The sequence below is a fragment of the Myxocyprinus asiaticus genome, chromosome 12, assembly GCF_019703515.2.
Source record: "Myxocyprinus asiaticus isolate MX2 ecotype Aquarium Trade chromosome 12, UBuf_Myxa_2, whole genome shotgun sequence".
Taxonomy (NCBI): Eukaryota; Metazoa; Chordata; class Actinopteri; order Cypriniformes; family Catostomidae; genus Myxocyprinus; species Myxocyprinus asiaticus.
The window spans coordinates 2,579,811-2,602,198 of record NC_059355.1 but is presented as its reverse complement, the minus strand read 5'-3'; the positions used below and the strand labels follow the sequence as shown (position 1 = coordinate 2,602,198).

Below are 22,388 nucleotides of genomic sequence, written 5' to 3'. Positions count from 1 at the left end.
CTTTGTCTTTGTGAAATATGGGAAACTGTGTGAAACTGTGCACTCCAGATGCAGAAAGCACCAAATATTTACATAATATATAACCCTGAAAACAAAGAGTAATATATAGTTATGCTTTAGGAATTTGCAATCTATAAGTAACGAGCCAGAACATTTGCGTTTTTGCCAATTTCTTTATTAAGACACAATACCATGAACCTAGCAAACTTTGACAAAACTAGCAACTATTCTTTCATAAGCACTTATTTCAGTCTATTTTCAGCCTGCTATCTTCTTAACTAACTTAAAGCACCTTAAGAATAACTAAAATGCTATAAAACGGTCAATTATACACAATGTGCGTTGAACAACGGAAAGGTGAAAGTGACAAAATAGCGTTTTTTTATCACGTTTTAAAGTACATAGTGTTAAAAGCACACACTTTCTAGCACAAAAAGTAGTAGGACCTTTTAGCTTTAGTTTCAGTACTTTTTAAAGATTTACTAAATAAATGACATCTCTGGAACATTTAAACTATTCTGATATTTCATCAAAGGATGGCCCCATACATATCCACAAAGATCTGGGCTAAGCTCCCAGTATTCACTGACCCTAGAACTACCCCTGGTGGCATTACTGATATTGTGTTGGGCAAGCAACCTTCGAGTAGTGATGTTTAGTTCGTGAATGAATCAGTCTTTGAACAAACCATTCTTGTTTACCTCCATACACTGACTCATATGTCTCGTTCACTGAGGTCTTTCCCTTTAGAAACCAATGAGCTCTGGTTTGAAGTCCGAGACTGCTTTGGTGGCTTTTCATGCCTGTAAAGACTGACTATAGCATGAGCCAATAGCATTCGAGTGTGGACTGTGAAGGATCATTGGTTCAACCTGCTGAACGAATACGCCAATGAACTAGTACTAGTCAGTCATTTGAGTCTGAATGAGATGAGAGGTTTCGTTCATGAACGTACTGAATGTACTGGCAAACTCGTTCGTGAGTGAAATAAACAACTCACTCAGTCATCTTGTTTGTGAATGAGGATCTGCTGAATGACTGTACGAGAGGAGGCATGTTGTTTGTTCAACATGGAGATAAAGGGGTGAAATGCACTTAAGACAAGTTTATAAGTATACACAAAACATAATCCCCAATTTATGAATGTGTGAAAATGACATGAGTTACAGATGGAAATGTGCTTTGATGCACAGTGGAAGATATTTAGGCTTTTCTTGAAATTTTCTCTGTCTAAGTAAAAAATTAAGACAAAATATAGGGAAAATAAGACCTGCCATTTGTGGTGAAAATGGTTATGGTGTTTAAACTCTATTTTTAAAGTGTCTTCGTACATTTGTAGACATGCAAATTCCATTTGTGTTGCTTTGTCCTGCTTTTAAAGACTAACTAAAGTGTGAGCCAATAACATTATAGTGCAGTTATAAACTTAAAGGTATAGTTCACCCAAAAACGAAAATTCTCTCATCATTTACTCATACTGACCTACTGAGCCAAGATATTGTTCTATTTTTCTTCAAATGTGTTCTGCTGAAGAAATAAAGTCATAAACACCAGGGATAACATGACGGTTAGTAAATGGTGAGAGAATTTAAATTTTGGGGTGAACTATCCTATTAACGACTGACTTTAGCGTGAGCCAATAACTTTCGAGAGTCGGGCTGTGAAGGAGCATTTCATTGGTCGGACTCACTGAATGATTACACTGAATTAGTCGGTCATTTTGTTTGTGGACGATCTGCTGATGGGCTGAACGAAGGAGGAGGAGCTGCATGTTGTTCGTTCAGTTTGTCTATCTCGTACAACAAGAAAAGAGGCCAGATTAATCATGAATAAAAGTGAGTGATGACCACACATTACAAAGAAATACGGATGTTATTGAAACTCATAATAATTTTTTAGACTGTTTTGTTGTCTTTTTTTGTATAGCTTGATAAAAGTCGTGCTCAGCAGCTCAGAATATGATAGATATGCTTTGTTGTCATTTGTGGGGAAACGCTTATGATGTTTATGATGTCTCTGTAGAATTGTAGACACGCAAATTTTAAGAAAGTATAATTAGACTTGTTCTGCTTGTGAATGACTGCTTTTTGTTCAATGCAATTACTTAAAAGACGGTCATTTAGCGCCAAATACAGGAGTGAAGGCGTAACTTGAACGAATCAGTTAACAAATCTGAATGAATCTTTTTGGTGAACAGAATCAAAGGAATCGTGTCACTGAAAAAAATCTAAATTAGCACCAATACCTTAGAGATACAAGTTCTGGTCACATGGAAACCAGGAAGTAATCAAGTTTACACAGACAAAGGTGAGCACGATTCAGAGTTTGCATTTTAAATCTAAATGACATTTTTACTGATAGTTAGGTTTAGGTTTGGGGTTGGTTAATACAATATGCATTCCTGTTAACTGCATTACATTATTTTAAATTAATTACAACCCACTTTAAAACTTCCTGGCGCCACTCTGTGGACATTTCACACAGAAGCTGGAGCTCACGAGAAGGGTATAGCTGCAGGCATTGCTTCAAAAAGGGCGGTTGCTTCAAACCGCCATTGAAGATATAGGGAGCCCCTTACCTAACCCTTACCCTAACTTTAACCGTGAGTGGAAGTGATGCCCCCTTTTGGAGTTGGCGCAACCCTATTTTGGAGTAAGTACGCCCCATTTTGGAGTAACCCTGCCATCTTTTGGAGATTCTGCCCCCATTTGGAGTTCTCTGACCTGCAGCTATACCTACTTGGGAGCTCACACATGCCCATAAGTTCAACAACACTTCCAACTTTGGCCACTGGTGGCAGTGGTTCGAATTTCAGTAGGCACAGACCGATTTCAGCAGCAGAACTTTTAATCTACTGTTGCCAAATTTAAATCAGTCTGAAATCAATATACTAATCCAAAACTAGGTCTCTCATCTGGTATTCTAATGCTTTAGCCTAGATTAGGTTCATGCCATCAAATATAAAAAATTTTTAAAAGGTTTTGATTGACATCCTTGAACTCAATGATGTTAAGAGTTATGACCAGGAAATAACTGTACTAATCACTTTTGGATGAACAGAAATTCTGAACACAAAGTCTACAAACTTGTCTGAACAACTTTTTACGGAGAACGCTGCACCATTTTTGAATGGGCTACCACTTTGTTGCACACTGGTCTATTATCCTATCACTGAATCCATATTTTCCCAGCCCTAACATCACCTGAAAAAAAAAAAAAAAACCTGATTGTTGATGGTTGCTTTAAATGTTTGTCAGACGTCCTTCCAGAGTTTAAAAGAAAATATAGACTAGACTTTACTTTGATAACCAAAAGTCTGGCTCTACAAGACCACTCATCTGGTACTGCATTACTGTAGCTAAGACATGATGGTTATGAGCAACAATAAAAGTAAACTGTACAAATGTGCGATCTGGGGTAAAATTCATAGTCATAATAAGTTTGACAAAGATGATGCTCAAAATAACAAAGTGTCTTGATATATAAGAAACAGGTAAACAGAGCAACAAAAGCAGCAACAGAAGGGAAACATTCAGTCCTGATATAAAATTGAAATGCAAATCCACCACACCCTGCTTTCAGAATATGACAAGCAGTGCCGTGCTCCCCGAGTTACAGAGACAGAAGCCAATTTTCCTTAAAATTTTCCAGGTCATTTCTGTTTTTGAAACGCACCACCCTTATTTAATGGCAATGTGTATGGAGTGGAACATTTATGGAATCATTCCAAAACTGAATTCTGGGACTTCTATCATATCATATCAGAAAATTAGGCATGCAGTGACATATAGACTTAACATACCTAACTTATTATAGACTTAACATTCTGAATATTCTCTACATTTTAGGATTGTGTTACTAAAACTACAAGCTTTTGCTGTACGTATAGCAAGTAAAGAGCATTTGGTTTTCTACAGATTGAAAATGGCACCAAATTGTTTTTCGGATCAAATAGATGAAATCGACAAATTCTATAGCATGCAAAAATGACTAAATGCACAGCTTAAAAATATGTAGTTATGCAATTTTTGGGAATATTCACAGAGATATCATTGCATGGTTAATTTAAAAAAGAATCAAGGAACAAGGCTTTTGTTGTTCAGAATATTTAGGACCATGAGGTTCTGGAAAATCAAATGCTCCATCAATTACGTAGGAAGGCTCTCTGTCTGCTTACCCTTGCACACGGCTTTTTTTCTGTTCCAGCTGTGCTCTGATGTGCTCCAGCTTCAGGGGGCTGGGGATAAAACCAATCTCACAGCCTTCCTTCACCAGCCTTCCAATCCACCAGTCATTATTAAACTTCTGCATATGGAACAGAGAAAGGACAAAAGAAATGAAAGCTTGATCTGCTTGATCTCCTTTTAGGAATTGCCAAATATGTGGCAAGAATTTTTAAGCACATTTTTAAATTCACCAGTTCATTTTAAATGGTCCGGTGTAACAAGTGAATATTTAAATGCATGTATCTATCTCAATTCCTATGAGTTTAAAAAAGTTGCATGCATCGTAATTATAAGTGACCAATAAGATGGCTTTAATGTGTTTTTTAAATCATTATTATGTCTGTCAGTGTCTATGCGCATTCCTTATTGAGCGCGCTTGGTGTGTGCCTCTTATTAGAGAATGCTGTTGCTAATATTAAGCTCAATTCTCTGTTATTGAGCACACGTGTGCCTCTCCCTTGTGATTGGTGCGCATTAAGTATTTGATAAATGGTGTTCATAAAGAGGACGTTGTGTTTGTTATCTTCCCTGTAGACTATTTAGTGCTTCTCTTGCATTAAGTTTGCAAGAGAATCAGCAGGATCAACTCTATAGCTTTGTTCTCTCTCTCCTGGTTAGTTGCACATTTGCTTTTCATTCTTGCACCTGAACCCAACAGTACCAATATTAATCTGTATATAATATTAGGTTGAAGTGCGTTGATGTGCATAAGAGCCTTTCTCACTGAAGGTAAGGCATTTATTTGGGCTTTAGTGGGGTGGTTTATAAGGGTTCTAATTTTATGTTTTTAAGTGTATTCATAATAAATTTGCCATTGCAGGTGAGGTGTGGCCCTGCATAACGCTAGATGCTGTTTCTTCATACCTGTTTCTTTACATCTTTTCCTGCATCTGTTTCATCATTATACAGTGCAAAACATTAAAGGCAGTGGGGAAAAAATACCTCATGATAAATAACATAAGTGTGACCTGTATTTTGTTCCAGAAATGAAAACCCGACAGATACACATACAAAAAAATATTTTATAATGAATGCTTGCCAAATAAGAGCAATCTCTAACAATTTGGGCTCAGGTGCATTCAGTAAGGCAGGAAATTACATCCAGATTGGGTTTCATGATAATAATGTGGGAAATTGCACTATAAAAGTAATTTAACTTAAACTTACATTTACACCAGCACGTATAATCCACATTAAGTAGAAATGAAACTGGAGCTGGCAGGTCCAAAGATGCTAAACTAACACTGAACTTCTACCTTATCTCCAGATGTTGTTGGCTCTTTATTCGTTTGATATTTGGTTTTTTCTACCAGCGCTCTCTAGAGATGACAATTTTACAACAATATCTTTAGCACAATTAGTTTAAAGAATATATGACTAATCAAAACAGGCATAAAACACTGAACTCAAATGGTCAACGTTTGTTGTAGCTGGAGAATTATGCCTAAAAATGCTCCGATGGGCTTTCAGCACTTGTAAGGGACCGTCTGAAAATTCTACCCACAGAACAAAAATGTCAGAGATGTCCAAGTATTAATTAATTAATTCATTCATTCATTAATTCAATTAAAGTGTAAGTTATAATTTACAATCTTTAGAATGTGTAAATGTTTTTTTTTTTAATAAGTGTTTAAGACAGAACATGCAAGCCAGTTACATTGAACACTTGGACCCCTGTGAATATTTAGCACAGTGTTTGGACTTTTCAGACAATCTCATATGAACCATAAGTGAATATTTAATCAATATTGAACTTAAATTAATCTTTACCCTGCTAAATTATATTACGCAGTCATAATGCATTGATGTTTTGTTTAAATATAATTAGTTTGGTCTGTTTAGTATGATGTGGGGTCACTGAACTCTAAATGGGATGGAAAATGAGAATACCACAGAATTACCATTGTACCACTCCAAATTAGGGTGGTAACACTGGGGGTGGGGTGGGCCTATTGACACAGGGGCACTGCCACCCAAAGTCATTAGTGAATCCACCAGGCCACAGTACCTCTTTGATATGCAGGAAGTCTTTTGGATCGAATGATATGGCAGTTCCTGGCACAGGCACGTCTTCATCCAGTGCACCACAATAACTGACATTTGTCTTCACGGCAAAGGCCACCGCTTTGGCCTGAAAGTCGATGTTTAAAGAAATTAAATAGTTAGAAGCATATGAGATGATCTATTTTATATTATTCTGATCATTTGTGACAAGCTTGGCACAAGAGTCATTAGTTATGACTTGTAAAAATGTTATCATCATCATATAACAAAAGTTAAGTCTGTTGGTATTTATAAGCCATGTCTTGCATATGAGTGTCCAACATGTTTTAAAATGCATTGCAGGTGACTAATGCTTTATGCTGATGATTTTCAAATAAAATGCAGCCTGCTATATACGTGTACATGAGTTCAACATGTTATTAGTGTGTTTAGTATGTGTTGAATGTGAAAAACAACATTCCATATCATCATATACTGTACATCATTAATATGTAGTAATTTTCATTTGTGTCTACACTGACCTTTGCCCTCTCCAGCTGCAGTGCAGCCTGCTGTTCTCGCTCCTGCCGACCCTGACTACCCCCCTCCGGCCTCTCCTCCTCCAACGACACATCTGAGTCAGATGGCCTGCTAGTGTAGGAATCAGCTGAACCCTGTGAATGGAAAACAGATACCACATTACTTATGTGCAGTACATACCTGACTTTAAAGGGGCATATCATGGAAAGCATGACGTAACATCCACAAGTACAGTTCATTAATGCCTGTTCATTATTTAACTTGGCCCACCCTGATGAACGACAGTACATTTACATGCACAATTATAATCAAGCTACAGCCGGTTTTTGCATGGTCGAGCCACAGTCGTCATCTGTCTGTCTAAGTAAATCCTTAAAACAAGATCAGTTTGATTGATCTTGTTTTAGAAACAACACTGCATAAGATATTTCGGTTTTTCAGAGAATGTATTTTTAACATGTGTATTTTGTCTTACTGTACTGAGTTTTTATAGTCAAAACAAGTGAAAAAAATCTACCAGTGCTGAAGAAGTAATCCAAAGTATTTAGATTACATTACTGACCTTGAGTAATCTAACGGAATACATTACAAATTACATTTTACAGCATGTATTTTGTAATCTGTAGTGGAATACATTTCAAAAGTAACCCTCACAACACTGTATACATGACACATTCGGAATCATATATTTCGAGGAAGGATGTTGTGTAAAATACATGGTGTGCGTCATCTCTGTTTTTCAGAGCATGTGCACAATGCCTACATAAGTTTATTCTGATTACTGTGTGCATGTTGGGAAAAGCCGAGCTACAATCGCACTATCAAGGTCTGTTAGTCCAACTTCGCAAAAGTCGCACTGGTAGGATTTCAGTCAGTTTAGTCAGACTAAAGCATAAAACAATTTAAAAAGACGCATTGTTTTAGTCCGACTGAAATTAATCTTTTAAAGTGCATGTAAACGTACTGAGTGTGAACCAGAGACAGTATAAAAAAGGAGAAGGACTGCCAATAGGAGAATGAATGGGAGAAATCGTAACACTCTGCTGTAGGAATGGAAGTCCTAACTGAGCCAATTGCCTTTTGATAGAGCGTGCTGACTCTAGAACGTGCATGTGCATTGACTGGACCACCCTAAAAAAATACAGATTTTAGTTACATTTATGATACCATTGTTGTCAGATGTTATTGCTGATTTGAAATCTGTTATTGAAATGCAATCTTGACAAATAATTTGGGACACAAATGTGACATTTAAAAAAGTCTTGACATGATTTATTTGCCTTAATATAAGTGAATAGTGACTCCAGACATTCACGCTTGAAAAAGGACAAAAAACACCATTAAACCAAAATAAAAATGATCAGTGTAACTCATGAAATATAGTCCAAGACTTATTAGGTGATATGATCACTTTGAGTTATGAACAGATTGATACTTATGTTGTTATTCACTCTCAAATCAAATCATATTAATAAAGTGCTGAAATCAAATATGGTGGCTATGTCTAGGTTTGATCATTTCTCTTCAGAAGTGGTTCTGTAGTTTTATGGAGATTTAAGCTTGACAGACTGGAGTCACTATTCGTTCACATTATGGCAACTAAACCCTGCTCATTGCAGTTTCTACATATGACCACACTTGCTCATAAAACACAAGATCAGACCATCCTCTTGGGCCATGTATCATTTTTAAATAGTCTAGTCATTATGCACATTGGATTTTCATTATGTTTGCAATTCTCGTGTTTGCCTACTCAGAGCACTGCAAACACAGGTCAGCAAAAAAGACCACCTGTACCTATTTTACTAGATAGAGCTGTCAACCCATAGAGATACATGCTCTTTAAGCTAAACGAGTAATATACACCTGTGAGCTAAAGACTTCAGGTAAGCTCCTTTTGGTCACAGTCTACATCACATTGTCCCTGTGTTCTTCATATGTATTATTATTATTAATATATATATATTTTTTTTATCTTGTAATTATGTTGGCATGACAAAGCCAACATATAGTAATTCTAAAGACTTGTGTTAGGGTTTTTTTTTATTTTAAATCCCCAAACCAACACCAACATTTCTGACAGCACTCATCCTAGAGCTTTCAAGCTACATCCACTAAACAGACCTTCAGACTCAGGTTGCTTTGTCTTTTCTAACTGATGGATTGATCGTCTGTCTGTCTGTCCATTCAATCAATTCAATTAATATTGCTTTATTGGCATGACATACATAAGTACACATTGCCAAAGCATTGCAAATAAATAAATAAAGATAAAATATACATTAATAAAATAATAGATAAATAATGATAAGACAGAACAGTATCACAAAACAAGAAAGGTGAGTAGGAAAACAAATGCATACAGTATAATGTAATTGTACTCTAGATACAGTATAGATGCACAATAATATTAACAGTTAGCTAAACGTCTCAAACAGGTGTTGGATGCGATCAGCCACTAAAGAGGAAGTAGGTCCTTCACAAAGTAAGATTTTCAGTTTGTCATTTTCAATGAGAGAGGGATGAGCTGTTGTAATTTTCTACACAATGAATCTCTCGAGTCTGTCTATCCATCCGTCCATCTATCTGTCTATCTGTCCGTCCGTCCATCCATCCACCTTCCTACCTACACTCAAAAAATGCATTAAGATTTACGCATTTCAATTTCACACAATTTCAAACAAAATTTCATTAAAATTGAACTGCGTAAAATTTAATAAAATAAATATTAATTGAATTTCATTAAATTTAACACAATTTAATTTTCTGTTATGAAATTTGAATTTGTGAAATTTGAAATGTTGAATTTTGTTATGAAATTGAAATGTGTACCTTAAAAGATAATTTTTTTAAGTATACCTATCTTTATCATTATCTATCCGTCCATCCATCTGTCTATCTCCTTATAACATTAAAGTTTGTCTTGACAAAATTGTACATATCTAGTTCAGTTTTGTTACTGATATTACTGTAATTAAATATCAATGATTTTCTTTTAATTAAATATCAATATCAAGATTTTAGGTTACAATTTATATAAATGTAAAAGGGAAACTGTATATTTTAGGTGCTCTTACTGGTCACCATTCCAGTTTTTTACCATTTTAATTACCTTTTAAATATGCATAAAAATTATAAAAATAGCAAAATGCTGTTTAAAATCAATATAAACCTGACATATTAGGTTATGCCAAAGAACTTACATTTTATAAGTTAGATCAAGCAGAAATACATCCTTGAACTAACAATTGCAGGTCATGATTTTTTTTATTTTATTTTTTTTATGTAGTAAAACAGCAGTTGTTGGGTATTGTATATAAAAACAATATGTTTTTTGAACATTCACAGAGTAAAACAGAGTATCCTACACATTATGCTGTTTTGGACTGTGATTCTTACCTTTATTAATCTTTCACAGTTTGAGACACTATTTAAACACTGAATTTTAAAATAGTGTTACCTATAGAACTTCACCCGAAATCTGCGGATGGACAGAAACCTATTATGTTTAATACACAAACTATAAATATATGTGTATAGTTATTAGCTTCCAACTACTATTTCAGCTGCTTGTATGCTCTTTAGTTTCTATTTATCCACAGATTGTTAGAGAAGTTCCTTTTACTTTTAATCTTTCTTTGACAACACACAATACACTGTAAACATTTTCTTTAGTGCACAAAAGCTGCCCAAAAGATGCCCTTAATAGCTCAGTTGATATCCTATTAGCATTCCCCATGCAATCACACATTATACATAGCCTATTTAGATAAGAATACATACCTTTGCTGCTTTCTTCTCAGGATCACGAAAAACTTCACAATACACAATCTGAACATTTTCACCTGAAATCTCCATAAAGTCCTCAGATGGTTCCATCATGTTTAAGAGAGAAGAACTTGATCCCTATAAGCTCTTTACCAATACTAAAAATATACCATATACCAGTGGCACTATTGTATTCACACTTTTTCCTCATAGTCCTCTAATTAATGAGAGACACTGGTCAAAGTAAAGTGAAGCTAGGAAGCTGTATTCTGTTAATCCAATTTGGAAACAACATTAGCTCAAGTCAGTGAAAAGAATGATCAGGTCAATATCGCATTAGAGAGAGAGAGGAAGAGAGAGAGAGGAAGAGAGAGAGAGAGCAAAAAAGCCTCACAGTCGGCTAAAAAATCTCAGCATGCTGCCTATGGCGAAACACTTTTTCCCTGAAGGCAGCCGCTCCACACAAGCTTACTTCAGCAGGGACCCAATTGAGGCCGGTGAGTCCAATCACAAAACGCCTGATTCGGGAAACAAAAAATGCGCAAGTTTGCTTATCTTTTGCTGCAGAAGTGATGATTCTGAGCAAAAAGCTAAAATTATAATGAATGGCTTTCATCCTCGATTTTGAAGAGATAACACTCTTTTTGCAGAAGAGTGACTTTGGAGGGCTAGATTCATGTATAATGTCATAAATGACACAACAGTTGAAAATGAAGTTTAACCAAGTGGAAAAGTGTTTCTCATTAACTAAATCAAGCTTTTATTAATCTTACAAGTTTTACATTAACATTAAAGCTGGGTTGCAATTCTAATGACACGACAGAGCAAAATGTCTCTTCTTTTAAGAGTATGTAGTGGAACTTGAAGAGTTTTTATTCTGATACAACACTCTGCTAAAATGTACTTCTGGATGTATCCTTAGCAAAGATCATTTGTGTATACAGGGTTGTGAGGGTTACTTTTGAAATGTATTCCACTGCAGATTACAGAATAAATGCTGTAAAATGTAATTTGTAATGTATTCCGTTAGATTACTCAAGGTCAGTAATGTAATCTGAATACTTTGGATTACTTCTTCAGCACTGGTAGATTTTTTCACTTGTTTTGACTATAAAAACTCAGTACAGTAAGACAAAATACACATGTTAAAAATACATTCTCTGAAAAACAGAAATATCTTATGCAGTGTTGTTTCTAAAACAAGATAAATCAAATTGATCTTGTTTTAAAGATTTTTAGATATTTTTACAGGAAAACAATACAAAAATTATCATCAAGAATATGATTTTTGCCCTAATATCAAAGATCTTACTAGAAAAAAGAAATTATGATCTAACGTGAATTTTCTTGATAAAAAATATGATCGTGTCTGGTAACGTGCATGTAAAATGTCTAGAAATAGCATTTTAGCTTAGCGTAAAGCTGACAATTTACACAAGGTTTATTTCTATTTCTTCTGCTCCAAACTTACTTCAAACTTACTTCTCTGTCTGCTCGTATGAATGTAACACATCATAAGAAAGTGTTTCACCGCTGTTCAAATGCACTTTGGATCGCATCATTTATATGTATAAATGTTTTCCATCTGAAAGGACTAAATATTAAAGGAAACAAATGACAATAATCTCTGCAGTAATCAAAATACTTTTTGAATGTAACTGTATTCTAATTACCAATGATTTAAACTGTAACTGTAGTGGAATACAGTTACTTATATTTTGTATTTTAAATACATAATCCCATTACATGTATTCCGTTACTCCCCAACCCTATATATATATATATATATATATATATATATATATATCGCAAAACAAACAACACTTCTTGAATATTTATTTTATCCATATTTTCAATGATTTTGTTTTTACTTATATAAAACTATTGTTATTTCACACTGTTTATCCTCTCTGTATCTATAGTATAGATAAATGTGTAAATGGACTCCACACATATGGAACAGAAAAATATAAACACAGCTGATGAGAATTAGAGTAGGTTATATAGGTCTCTAAAATATACACACACAATCCCTGATGGCTTTTCCAGACTCTTGGCTCGAATTCATTTAAAGGCATTCAAGTGAGGCTCCTAAGCCATGTGACTCATTACATTCTACACATCATTGGCAAGAAAGGACTCTGGCCCTTTAAAAGCCAGACAGTATATTATGCTTTACATTTCTACAGACTATCCAATAATAAATTAAACAATTTCAACTAGTGTTGGGTTCAAGTCCACCTTAGTAGATTCCGAGTCAAGTCTGAGTCTTTAAACAATCGAGTCCGTGTTGAGTCCGAGTCCAAAAGGGGACTAGTCAGACTCAAGACCGAGTCCGAATTAGTCTATCATGAATCTGAATTAAAATTGTGTCCATGAACTCAACATCAATATTTTAAACTTATTTTAAACTTCACAACAAAGAAAAACAGTTTGTCAATATAAATGTAACAAAAACACCTCTATATTTTATGATTAGTTTCCTGCTGAACAAACTTCAAAGTGATTTCAGAATGAAAGCATATGCTTTAGGTGTATGAAGACAAAACTGTCCTTTAACACACCTCTTATTGCTTTCTGTTGACATTTCAATTATTTGTTGCTTTTCCCCTCCATTCAAACATAGACTAAAGAAAGTTAAAGCTGCGTTAGTCAAACCAGAGTTATTATTATTAAGAATTTTAATTTAGTTTTTATTTCTAGTTCATTTTCACATTGTCAATTCAATTTAATTTAGTTTTACTTAAAATTATCCCTATCTAAAACATAAAAGTCTATACTGAGATTTCTTTCTGAATCTTTTTTCTCTATCTGCCGACTGATTTGGGAAAACACAATACATACAAATGAGCCAACACAGTAGTAATTAGCACTCGCTGAGAAAAGTTACGTCTCACGACTTGACTGCAAATGCTACATCCAAAAACACAGGAAAAGCCCACTGACAATATTAGGGCCATGTCATCACGGACATGATTTTCTAGTTAATTTGTGGGAAACCACACAATGCAGGGCAGTTCTGCATGCTGCTCGTGTACCTAAATCCCTGATGTGTCCGTGAGCGTCTCTCAGCACCTGCCGAAGAATATATAAAATAAATAAATTGATATTTGCTTGAACGGCAGCAGCGTTGGTCTGCAATCAGTCTGAAATCTTTAACTATCAACCAAACAAAATTTCATTGAACTCTTCTTTAACTGCAAAAACATGGAGAATAATACTTTTGAGTCATAAATTTAACAGAATTGTCCTTCAAAAGTGTCAGAGACGTAGGCTAAAAAAAGACGTGCATAAGTTACCCGATGGTTTACAATAAAAATAAAATAAAATAAACATTTAAAATAAAAATGTCATAACCAACTAAATTCATCTCGTAACATGAAGTTTAGCTTCATACACAAACTCTGTCATCGAATAATACATTTATTTTATAGTCTATAATTAAATTATAAACAAAACATTTCACTGCCCAAAATATCCTAATATTTTATTGTGCATGGTTGAATGTTATGAATGTTGGACAAATGCTGTAAAAGAATGTATTTTAAGCAGCTCGCCAATGCTTTGAAAATAATCAATCAATAATAAATAGGTGCTGTTTATCTGTTTAAAGTTGCCGTCTGCTTTAGCAATAATGCTTTTTCCTCGACTTTTTAAAAAGTTACACAGTTAATTAATCAAGCTATTATGGAGCAGTTCAAGCTGACAACACTGCGTGGACCACAAGAGACTACAGAAGCCTACATGTGTAGATACATTACACTTAAAAAGACTTAATATCCAGTATTAATACTATTTTTATGTATTTTTATTTTGATATGCTGTTTTTAGTAAACTGTGAGAGACATGATGTGGGTGACTTGACTCACTGGGATGAAGTTCTTGATTTTAAGTTTTTAACCATGATGAAACCGCAATACAAGCACCGTCTTGGCTGCACAAACGCCACATAAATTTTACCAGTTGTCAGGTCCCGTGTCGTGTGAAACTGCCTTGTTTAGTTTCTATTACATTGGATACATACCCGTATTTATGTTTTTGTTGTGCCAGCCACCTCAGTAATCAATGTTATACAGTAGTTTCTGTAGTAACATTCAAGTGTATTGGTTGACTGATGAGTGTGCCTGTGCACGTGCATAAGTGTGTGTGCGTGTGTTTGCTTAAACGCAGTGAAACAACTCTGGCTACGTCTATGACTTCAGGGGCTAATACAGCTGCATGCAGACAGAGATGTATTCATTAATTTCTGTTTTGTTCTTTTTTTTCTTCCATTGCATCACAAATGTCATGGACTCGGCTGGACTCGTCCCGAAGGCTCGAGTCCGAGTCAAGTCAGAGTAAAAATGCATCCGAGTCCGTGACAAGTCCAAGTCCGAGTCCAAACTCGAGTACCCCTACTCTAATTTCAACCTTAAAGTGATGGCACATAGGCCCCACAGAGAACAGAATGCTACATAATGTTTTTTCCTCAGCATAATCCTTAAACTTCCATTGAAGATGCAGTTTTTTTTTTAGCTTGAAATGTGCCATATGGAATAGGAGTGATTGTTCATTGGGAATGTGTGCAATTAAGAACATATACAGAAACACACAAATAGACACAACCCTGATGAACATCTCTCTATAGTACACCCACGGAGATCGGTGGGCTGCATCTTAGAAAATCATGGTACACTGAGTCTCACAGGCCCTGTATTTGCAGCACAGCTGAGCAAGTGTTCTGTACATATACACACACGCACACACACACACACATATATAGCCAGTGGGAGAACACTATATATAGCAGTAGCCAATTCCAATTGAGAGAAAAATAACTCACCGCCTCCGAGTCTTCAAATCCATGCAGGTACAAATTGTCATACATGGAGGTTTGCTATTCCAAAGAGGTCCTCTTGAAGAATAGAGAAAAAAAGAGAAGGAGGTGGTGGTGGAAATGAAGAGAGAGGGGGAGGAGGGAGCCACCACCACCACGAAAAAAAATCGATGGGGGGATGATGATCCCCTTGCTCCACAGAGGAAGAACAAGGAGGAAAAAAAGAGTGAGAGATGCCTCACGAGAAAGAGGATGGAGAGAGTGAGAGAGAAAGAGGGAAAGCAGGCCTGTGCAGATGGCTCGGCCTGCAGGATGGAGTAGATCCCTTGTTCAGCCTCCAATTCTCTCACATCCTCAGGCAGGGAGAAGCTTCCCAAAGGCTCACTGACGCGGACGTTTCATCATCTCTCAGCACAACACGCTCACACACACACGGCACGGCAATGCTCCCCACATCAGAGAAAGAGAGAGAGGGAGAGAGAGAGAGAGAGAGAGAGAGAGAGAGAACCCTTCCTCAATCTCAACCTGATGACACAGTTGACCAGCTGCATGCTGATTGGCCAAGCAGCATTCCAGTAAGAGCTGCTGCTGACGTGTTTTCTCCTTGACTGTGAGTGCTGATGTGAGAGAGCCTCTCTCTGCTTCTTTCATTCTCTCTTTCTCCCTCTGTTATCTAATTAGAATATACAGACATTTTTTTCTCCAGTATCTTTCCCTTTATTTGTTCTACGATTCGTCTTTCTTAATTTAATTTACAAAATCATTCTCCACACTTTTTCCATTTATGAATGCTGTTTTTAATCTTTGATCAAAACCTTGCTATTTTCTTGGGTACTTTCACATTCTTAAATGTAACCTAAATTTTGAGTGTGAATAAATGGATAAAACGGTTAAAGACAGTAAGACATGAAAGTATGATATCAAATTACATTTAGGTAATTGAGTAATCATAAATATATAAACTCAGCAAAAAAAAAAAAAGTCCCTTTTTCAGGACACTGTATTTTAAAGATCATTTTGTAAAAATCCAAGTAACTTTACAGATCTTTATTGTTAAGTGTTTAAACAATGTTTTCAATGCTTGTTCAATGAACCATAAACAATTAATGAACATGCACCTGTGGAACAGTCGTTAAGACACTAACAGCTTACAGAAGGTAGGCAATTAAGGTCACAGTTATAAAAACTTAGGACACTAAAGAGACCTTTCTACTGACTCTGAAAAACACCAAAAGAAAGATGCCCAGGGTCCCTGCTCATCTGCGTGAACGTGCCTTAGGCATGCTGCATTTTGGCATGAGGACTGCAGATGTGGCCAGGGCAATAAATTGCAATGTCCATACTGTGAGATGCCTAAGACATCACTACAGGGAGACAGGAAGGACAGCTGATCGTCCTCACAGTGGCAGACCACGTGTAACAACACCTGCATCCGAATATCACACCTGCAAGACAGGTACAGGATGGCAACAACAACGGCCCGAGTTACACCAGGAATGCACAATCCCTCCATCAGTGCTCAGACTGTCCACAATAAGCTGAGAGAAGCTGGACTGAGGGCTTGTAGGCCTGTTGTAAGGCAGGTCCCTACCAGACATCACCGGCAACAGCGTCGCCTATGGGCACAAACCCACCTTCACTGGACCAGACAGGACTGGCAAAAAGTGCTCTTCACTGACGAGTCACGGTTTTGTCTCACCAGGGGTGATGGTCGGACTTGTGTGTTTCGTCGAAGGAATGAGCATTACACCGAGGCCTGTACTCTGGAGCAGGATTGATTTGGAGGTGGAAGGTCCATCATGGTCTAGGGCAGTGTGTCACAGCATCATCGGACTGAACTTGTTGTCACTGCAGGCAATCTCAATGCTGTGCGTTACAGGGAAGACACCCTCCTCTCTCATGTGGTACCCTTCCTGCAGGCTCATCCTGACATGACCCTCCAGCATGACAATGCCACCAGCCATACTGCTCATTCTCTGTGTGATTTCCTGCAAGACAGGAATGTCAGTGTTCTGCCATGGCCAGCGAAGAGGCCGGATCTCAATCTCATTGAGCACGTCTGGGACCTGTTGGATCGGAGTGTGAGGGCTAGGGCCATTCCCCCCAGAAATGTCTGGGAATTTGCAAGTGCCTTGGTGGAAGATTGGGGTAACATCTCACAGCAAGAACTGGCAAATCTGGTGCAGTCCATGAGCAGGAGATGCACTGCAGAACTTAATGCAGCTGGTGGCCACACAAGATACTGACTGTTACTTTAGATTTTGACCCCCAGATTTTGAGGGACACATTATTCCATTTCTGTTAGTCACATGTCTGTGAAACTTGTTCAGTTTATGTCTTAGTTGTTGATCTTTTTATGTTCATACAAATATTTACACATGTTAAGTTTGCTGAAAATAAAAGCAGTTGAAAGTGAGAGGACATTTATTTTTTGCTGAGTTAAAATATACACACACACACACACACACACACATACATATATGTGAATAACCTTAATATAAATATTAATATCTATTTATATTAATTAATATAATTAATTATTTAATTAATTCATATATACAGTATATACAGTTGTGCTCAAAAATTTGCATACCCTTAGAGAATTGGTAATATATGTACCATTTTTAAAGAAAACATGAGTGAGCAGGCTAAACACATTTCTTTTATTTCTTATGGGATTCATATTCAACTGTAGGTTATAACAGAATGGCACAATCATAAAACAAATCATGGCAACAAAGAAAAAAATGAAATTACCCCTGTTCAAAATTTTGCATACCCTTAGTTCTTAATACTGTGTATTGCCCCCTTTAGCATTAATGACAGTGTGCAGTCTTTTGTAATAGTTGTCTTTGAGGCCCCAAATTCTTTCAGGTGGTATAGCTGCCCATTTGTCTTGGCAAAATGCCTCCAGGTCATGCAAAGTCTTTGGTCGTCTTGCATGAACCACACGTTTGAGATCTTGATGATATAAATGTCAGGAGACTGTGATGGCCACTCAAGAACCTTCACCTTTTTCTGCTGTAACCACTGGAGGGTCAACTTGGCCTTTTGCTTAGGGTCAATGTCGTGCTGGAAAGTCCAAGAGTATCCCATGCGCAGCTTTCGTGCAGAAGAATGCAAATTCTCTGCCAGTATTTTCTGATAACATGCTGCATTCATCTTGCCATCAAATTTCACAAGATTCCCCGTGCCTTTAGAGCTCACACACCCCTAAAACATGAGTGAGCCACCACCATGCTTCACAGTGGGGATGGTATTCTTTTCACTATAGGCCTTGTTGACCCCTCTCCAAACATAGCGCTTATGGTTGTGACTATAAAGCTCCATTTTAGTCTCTCACTCCAAATTACAATGTGCCAGAGGCTGTGAGGTGTGTCAAGGTGTTGTCATTTGTGGCATTGGCGCAGTAAAGGCTTCTTTCTGGCAACTCGACCATGCAGCTCATTTTTGTTGAAGTATCGTCATATTGTGCTCCTTGAAACAACCACACCGTCTTTTACCAGAGCAGCCTGTATTTCTCCTGAGGTTACCTGTGGGTTTTTCTTTGTATCCCGAACAATTCTTCTGGCAGTTGTGGCTGAAATCTTTCTTGGTCTATCTGACCTTGGCTTGGTATCAAAAGATCCCTGAATTTTCCACTTATTAATAAGTGATTGAACAGTACTGACTGGCATTTTCAAGGCGTTGTATATCTTTTTATATCCTTTTCCATCTTTATAAAGTTCCATTACCTTGTTACGCAGGTCTTTTGACAGTTCTTTTCTGCTCCCCATGGCTCAGTATCTAGCCTGCTCAGTGCATCCACGTGTGAGCTAACAAACTCATTGACTATTTATACACAGACACTAATTGCAATTTAAAAAGCCACAGGTGTGGGAAATTAACATTTAATTGCCATTTAAACCTGTGTGTGTCACCTTGTGTGTCTGTAACAAGACCAGACATTCAAGGGTATGTAAACTTTTGATCAGGGCCATTTGGGTGATTTCTGTTATCATTATGATTTAAAAAGAAGCCAAACAACTATGTGATAATAAATGGCTTCATATGATCACTATCCTTAAATAAAAGACACAAAATTTCACAATTTCTGCCAGGGTATGCAAACTTTTGAGCACAACTGTATATATATATATATATATATATATATATATATATATATATATATATATATATATATATATATATATACACACACACACACACACACAAATTTGAAGTCAGAAGTTTACATACATTTAGGTTGAAGTCATTAAAACTCCACAGATTTAATATTAGCAAACTATAGTTTTGGCAAGTCATTCAGGACATCTACTTTGCGCATGACATGAGTAATTTTTCCAACAATTGTTTACAGACAGATTGTTTCACTTTTAATTGACCATATCACAATTCCAGTGGGTCAGAAGTTTACATACACTAAGTTAACTGTGCCTTTAAGCAGCTTGGAAAATTCCAGAAAATGACATTAAGCCTTTAGACAACTAGCCAATTAGCTTCTGATAGGAGGTGTACTGAATCGGAGGTGTATCTGTGGATGTATTTTAAGGCCTACCTTCAAACTCAGTGCCTCTTTGCTTGACATCATGAGAAAATCAAAAGAAATCAGCCAAGACCTCAGAAAAAAAATGTGGACCTCCACAAGTCTGGTTCATCCTTGGGAGAAATTTCCAAACACCTGAAGGTAGCACATTCATTTGTACAAACAATAGTACGCAAGTATAAACACCATGGGACCACACAGCCATCATACTGCTCAGGAAGGAGATGCATTCTGTCTCCTAGAGAAGAACGTAGTTTAGTGTGAAAAGTGCAAATCAATCCCAGAACAACAGTAAAAGACCTTGTGAAGATGCTGGAGGAAACAGGTAGACAGGTATCTATATCCACAGTAAAACAAGTCCTATATCGACATAACCTGAAAGGCTGCTCAGCAAGGAAGAAGCCACTGCTCCAAAACCACCATAAAACAGCCAGACTACAGTTTGCAAGTGCACATGGGGACAGAGATCTTTCTTTTTGGAGAAATGTCCTCTGGTCTAATTAAACAAAATTGAACAGGTTGGCCATAATGACCATCGTTATGTTTGGAGTAAAAAGGGTGAGGCTTGCAAGCTGAAGAACACCATCTCAACCGTGAAGCATGGGGGTGTCAGCATCATGTTGTGGGGGTGCTTTGCTGCAGGAGGGACTGGTGCACTCCACAAAATAGATGGCATCATGAGGAAGGAAAATTATGTGGATATATTGAAGCAACATCTGAAGACATCAACCAGGAAGTTAAAGCTCAGTTGCAAATGGGTCTTCCAAATGGACAATAACCCCAAGCACACCTCCAAAGTTGTGGCAAAATGGCTTAAGGACAACAAAGTCAAGGTATTGGAGTGGCCATCACAAAGCCCTGACCTCAATCCGATAGAAAATTTGTGGGCAGAACTGAAAAAGCGTGTGCGAGCAAGAAGGCCTACAAACCTGACTCAGTTACACCAGTTCTGTCTGGAGGAATGGGACAAAATTCCAGCAATTTTTTGTGAGAAGCTTGTGGAAGGCTACCCAAAACGTTTGACCCAAGTTAAACAATTTAAAGGCAATGCTCCCAAATACTAACAGTGTATGTAAACTTCTGACCCACTGGGAATGTGATGAAAGAAATAAAAGCTGAAATAAATCATTCTCTCTACTATTATTCTGACATTTCACATTCTTAAAATAAAGTAGTGATCCTAACTGACCTAAGACAGGGAATGATTTCTACGATTAAATGTGAGGAATTGTGAAAAACTGAGTTTAAATGTATTTGGCTAAGGTGTATGTCTTTACCTGTCTCAGGATAAAACTGGTGGAGGTGGTGCTGCCGTCAGACCTTTTCAGTCGACTGCGCCGTGAATATGTTCCCCTGTTCACCTGTAGAAGGTGCAATGATGAAATCATGAATGAATTGTTTCATATATGGGTGTACTTCACAACCACAAATCAACCATTTACAAGGGACGTTTGAGATTATATTATTATTAGTACATTTTACAAACAAATTTATAAAAAAATCAATAATTGATATTAGAGCTTAAGTCAGAATCAGGGATCAGGTTCAGTATTTAGCTGAATGGCTGAGCACTTTTGAATATCTGCTGAATTTGCTTGCTGAGTAACTCATTAAAAAAGGTTTACTTTACATGAATAATAAAAAAGATATGGACTGTTTTGGTAGAGGAAACACCAAATGAACCAAATCAATTTGAAGAGGAATGTTTGTCAAGTGCTGCCATAGTCAGTGTTGGGTGTAATGCATTACTAAGTAATTAATTACTGTAATTAAATTATTTTTTTATTGAAAAAAGTCAGGTAAGGGATTACCCGCAGTAATTTAATTACAGTTACTTCTGATGTAATTGTGTTAAATACTGTATAGACTCTAGAACAATTCTATATAAAATAATAGTGAATTTAAAATCTAAATTTAACGTCTAATGTTAAAATATATGTTTTCTTATTTAATGCTGCCCCTTTAAATTCTTTGGCAAGTTCATGAATAATTTATTTGATTGTATATGATTTATTTGAAAGAATTAAAAGAACAGTTTCATGTCTTTCCTTGTATTTTTCATCTGGTCGAGGTTGATAAGGGTTTTAGAAAGTAATTAGTAATAAGTAATGCAATTACTTTTCAGACAGAGTAATTAGTACACCCAAATGTCAATAGTCATATCATACTTTTCATGTGTTATACTTGCTATAGTTCACTTCCATGTTGCTTCTTCATCAAATAGCAATGTCAATTGTAAATCAATTCAATCAATGAAACAACAGCACGACCTTGAGTAAGAAATAACAAGTATAATATGTATGTGTACACGCATATGGGATATTGATAATTCACCATCTTTGTGCAGTAAATCACCGTAATACAGTAGTAATTTGTATGAATATGGCACTCTTTAGTCTTGTAATAAACAAATAGATATCCTGTGACAGTAAATGTATATAATGATATGAAATAAAAAAATAAAAAAAAGAAGAAGAAGAAGAAGAAGAAGAAGAAAAAAGAGTGACAC

General features: G+C 36.4%; 1 protein-coding gene across 5 annotated transcripts in view; it reads right to left on the bottom strand.

Moving 5' to 3' along the window:
* Positions 1-4,180: 4,180 nt before the first annotated feature.
* LOC127449222 (inositol polyphosphate-4-phosphatase type I A-like) overlaps positions 4,181-22,388 on the bottom strand; it is a 111,974-nt gene continuing 93,766 nt past the window's right edge. For 4 of the 5 annotated variants that reach the window (XM_051712505.1, XM_051712510.1, XM_051712513.1 and 1 more), the window contains 3 exons: positions 6,752-6,883; positions 6,235-6,357; positions 4,181-4,305 (listed from right to left, as the gene is read on the bottom strand). In XM_051712505.1, coding sequence (XP_051568465.1) covers positions 6,333-6,357; positions 6,752-6,883 — 157 coding nt within the window. In that variant the 3' untranslated portion in view covers positions 4,181-4,305; positions 6,235-6,332. Of the gene's footprint in view, positions 4,306-6,234; positions 6,358-6,751; positions 6,884-21,156; positions 21,241-22,388 lie in introns of those variants that run through there. The other variant, XM_051712512.1, reaches the window with a different exon arrangement.